General features: G+C 36.3%; 1 protein-coding gene across 1 annotated transcript; it reads left to right on the forward strand.

The window, feature by feature from the left end:
* LOC101244410 (BTB/POZ domain-containing protein At5g03250-like) lies at window positions 1-3,142 on the forward strand. Its single transcript, XM_019215620.3, has 4 exons — window positions 1-235; window positions 744-813; window positions 1,283-2,488; window positions 2,612-3,142. The coding sequence occupies exons 1-4, from the start codon at window positions 177-179 to the stop codon at window positions 3,068-3,070; spliced, it is 1,794 nt and encodes a 597-aa protein (XP_019071165.3). The 5' UTR covers window positions 1-176; the 3' UTR covers window positions 3,071-3,142.

A 3,142-nucleotide genomic window follows, 5' to 3' on the forward strand; every position in this document is an offset into this window, starting at 1 on the left:
ATAGTTACTTAAAACAACTACAGTAAATACTAAAAATTCTTTTTTCCTTATATATATATATAATTCTAGAGTATTTTTTGTGTTCTTTTTTAATACAAGGAAACCTAAGTAGTACTCTTTCTATATATGACTTATAATTAGTGTAATTATATTCTTAGCAGAAAAGGATTAAATTAATGGCTCTTTTGAAGCTTGGTTCTAAATCTGAAGCCTTTTGTTGTGAAGGCCAAGCTTGGTAATTCTTTTTTATTTGTATAATTTTGTTCTTGCGACGTTTTTCGACTTTATAGAGTTTGATTTCTCAGATGGTTGCTCAGTGGATGGTTGTTATTTTTCTGAATAACTACAATTTTGACTGATCATATGAGAAATCAATTCCCATTTTACGAGTAAATTTTAAGAGAAGTATTATCGCTGGTGTTGTAAATGAGCTTATATCTATAGGGTGTAATGATTCTTTCCGTCCCATTTTATGTGAAGAATTTAGAGTACTAGAGTTAAAAAATACTTTATTTTCATAATGTTGCATAACATGGGACATGGCATTGGGAATGAATTAATAATTTTTTGACCTCAAAACATCTATGTCATTTGTCATAAGATGTTTTCATATGACATTTAGGTCACGAATTTAATCGTGAAAACAGTTATTGATACTTGCATCGTGCATCGCGCTCCTCATTTTGGTTTTGTTTATGTTTTTACTTATCTTCAATAGTGATTTTATTTTGAACTTTGTTCAGGCGATGTAAGTCAGGACTTCCAAGTGACATTACAATTGAAATTGGAGAAATGTCATTTTATCTACATAAGGTATTTTATCTACCTTATTATAAATTTTTAAATCTAAGGTTCAATTCAATATTTATTTAAGTATTTTTTAATCATACATTCATATATACAAGTTTAGAATATTTCTATTTTTTTCTATGATTGTGGGGCTTTGTTGCTTAAGACTCTGCAAAAATGTTGTTGAACATTTGTCAAATCGTCCAAAAAAATGTATTACTTTTTGGAGGATCTGACATGATTGCACTGGCGTTTTGGAAGAGTCAGAGCAATATAGCTTCAAAGAACAAAATCTAGACCATCCTATTGTTGACTTTACTTCAAAGAAGTGCGCGGAAGGGGGTTTATTCCAACCCCTTTCTGCGGTAAATGACACTTGTTTATATATGTTGAAGTTCCTGGATGAAAATCCTGTCTCCCCCACTGCTCTCCGTTTTAGCATTTTAAAGAAGAGCAGATAGAAGATGTAAGATGATATATACTTGTGTTGCAGTTCCCTTTGCTATCAAGAAGTGGACTACTAGAAAAGCTGATGAATGAATCAAGAAAAGACGATGATATATCGTTATGTGTTATTCAGCTTAGTGAGATACCTGGTGGAGCTAAAGCATTTGAGTTAGTAGCAAAGTTCTGTTATGGTGTTAGATTTGAACTTACTCCTCTAAATGTAGTTGCACTTCGATGTGCATCTGAGTATTTGCAAATGACAGATGAATATGGTGAAGAAAACCTCGTATCACAAACCGAGTCATTCCTGAATGATGTTTTTAGTAATTGGACAGATACAATCAAAGCATTAGAAACTTGTGAAGAAGTGTTGTCATATGCTGAAGAGCTTCACATTGTGTCGCGATGCATAAATTCATTAGCGATGAAAGCTTGTAGTGATTCTAAGTTGGTTAATTGGCCTGTGATGGAGAATGGTAACGATAGTGGTGGTGTATGGAATGGTATAAGCACGGGGAGTAAGACACAACCGATGATGACTGATGATTGGTGGTACGAGGATGTGTCATTCCTCAGCTTACCTTTGTATAAACGTTTGATTCAGGCTGTTGAAGCTGGAGGAATGAGGGCTGGGAACATATCGGGTGCACTCGTGTTTTATGCAAAGAAATATGTTCCTTTAATGAATAGGCAATCGAGCTTTAAGGACGTTACTCATGCTAAATCAGGTTCTACTCCGTCTGAGGCTGATCAAAGGGCGCTTTTAGAAGAGATTGTTGAGTTGTTACCAAAACAGAAAGGTGTAACGGAGACTAGATTTCTCCTCAGGCTGTTACGTACTGCTATGATGTTGCAGGCTAGTCCATCTTGTCGAGTAAATTTGGAAGGAAGAGTCGGGTTGCAGTTAGATCAGGCTATACTTGATGATCTGTTGATACCAAATATCGGTTACACAGTTGAGACTTTATATGATATCGACTGTTTTCAGCGTATTCTAGATCATTTCTTGTTAATAGATCAGGCTTCAGCTGCAGTATCTCCATGTATAATGGAAGAGAATCAGTTGATTGAAGGTACTCAGTCTTTGGCTTCAATAACAAGAGTGGCTAATCTCGTGGACTCGTATCTTGCTGAAGTCGCGCCTGATGTTAATTTCAAGTTTCCAAAATTTCAGACTCTTGCTTCTGCTATCCCTGAATATGCCAGGCCTGTCTCCGATGGTATCTATCGTGCAATCGATATATATTTGAAGGTATGTATGTTCTGTTTTGATACTTCAGAATCCTAACATGATCTACTCCTTTCGTTTCAGTTTGTTTGTCTGACGTTCCTTTGTAGTCTGTTAACGACTTGAATATAAACGTTTGAAATGTAGGCACATCCTTGGCTTACAGACATTGAAAGAGAGCAAATCTGCAGGCTAATGAACTGCCAGAAGCTGTCGTTAGAGGCCAGCACCCACGCTGCTCAAAACGAGAGGCTTCCCCTAAGGGTGATTGTTCAAGTACTGTTTTTTGAACAGCTACGTCTACGTACATCAATCTCAGGATGGTTCTTTGTGTCGGAAAACCTTGAGAACTCCCAAAATGTTAGCGGAGCAATTGGACAACACGGGGACAATGGTACACGAGGCAGAGGAAGGAGCGTTGAGGACATGAGGGAACGTGTTTCCGAGCTTGAAAAAGAGTGTAACAACATGAAGGAAGAGTTCCAAAAGATGGTGAAAACAAAGAGGAGATGGAGTATATTTTTCAGGAGGAAATCTCAGTGTAATTCAAAATCAGGTAAGCCTAGTGAAGATGCAACATCTCAAAATGTTCCATCAAAAGTTTAAACACTAATAAAACTGTTTTTGGAGTTTCTCAATATCAATGATTTCAAACTTTTTTGTTTTCACATTTGCCAA

The sequence above is a fragment of the Solanum lycopersicum genome, chromosome 9 (assembly GCF_036512215.1).
Source record: "Solanum lycopersicum chromosome 9, SLM_r2.1".
Classification (NCBI taxonomy): Eukaryota; Viridiplantae; Streptophyta; class Magnoliopsida; order Solanales; family Solanaceae; genus Solanum; species Solanum lycopersicum.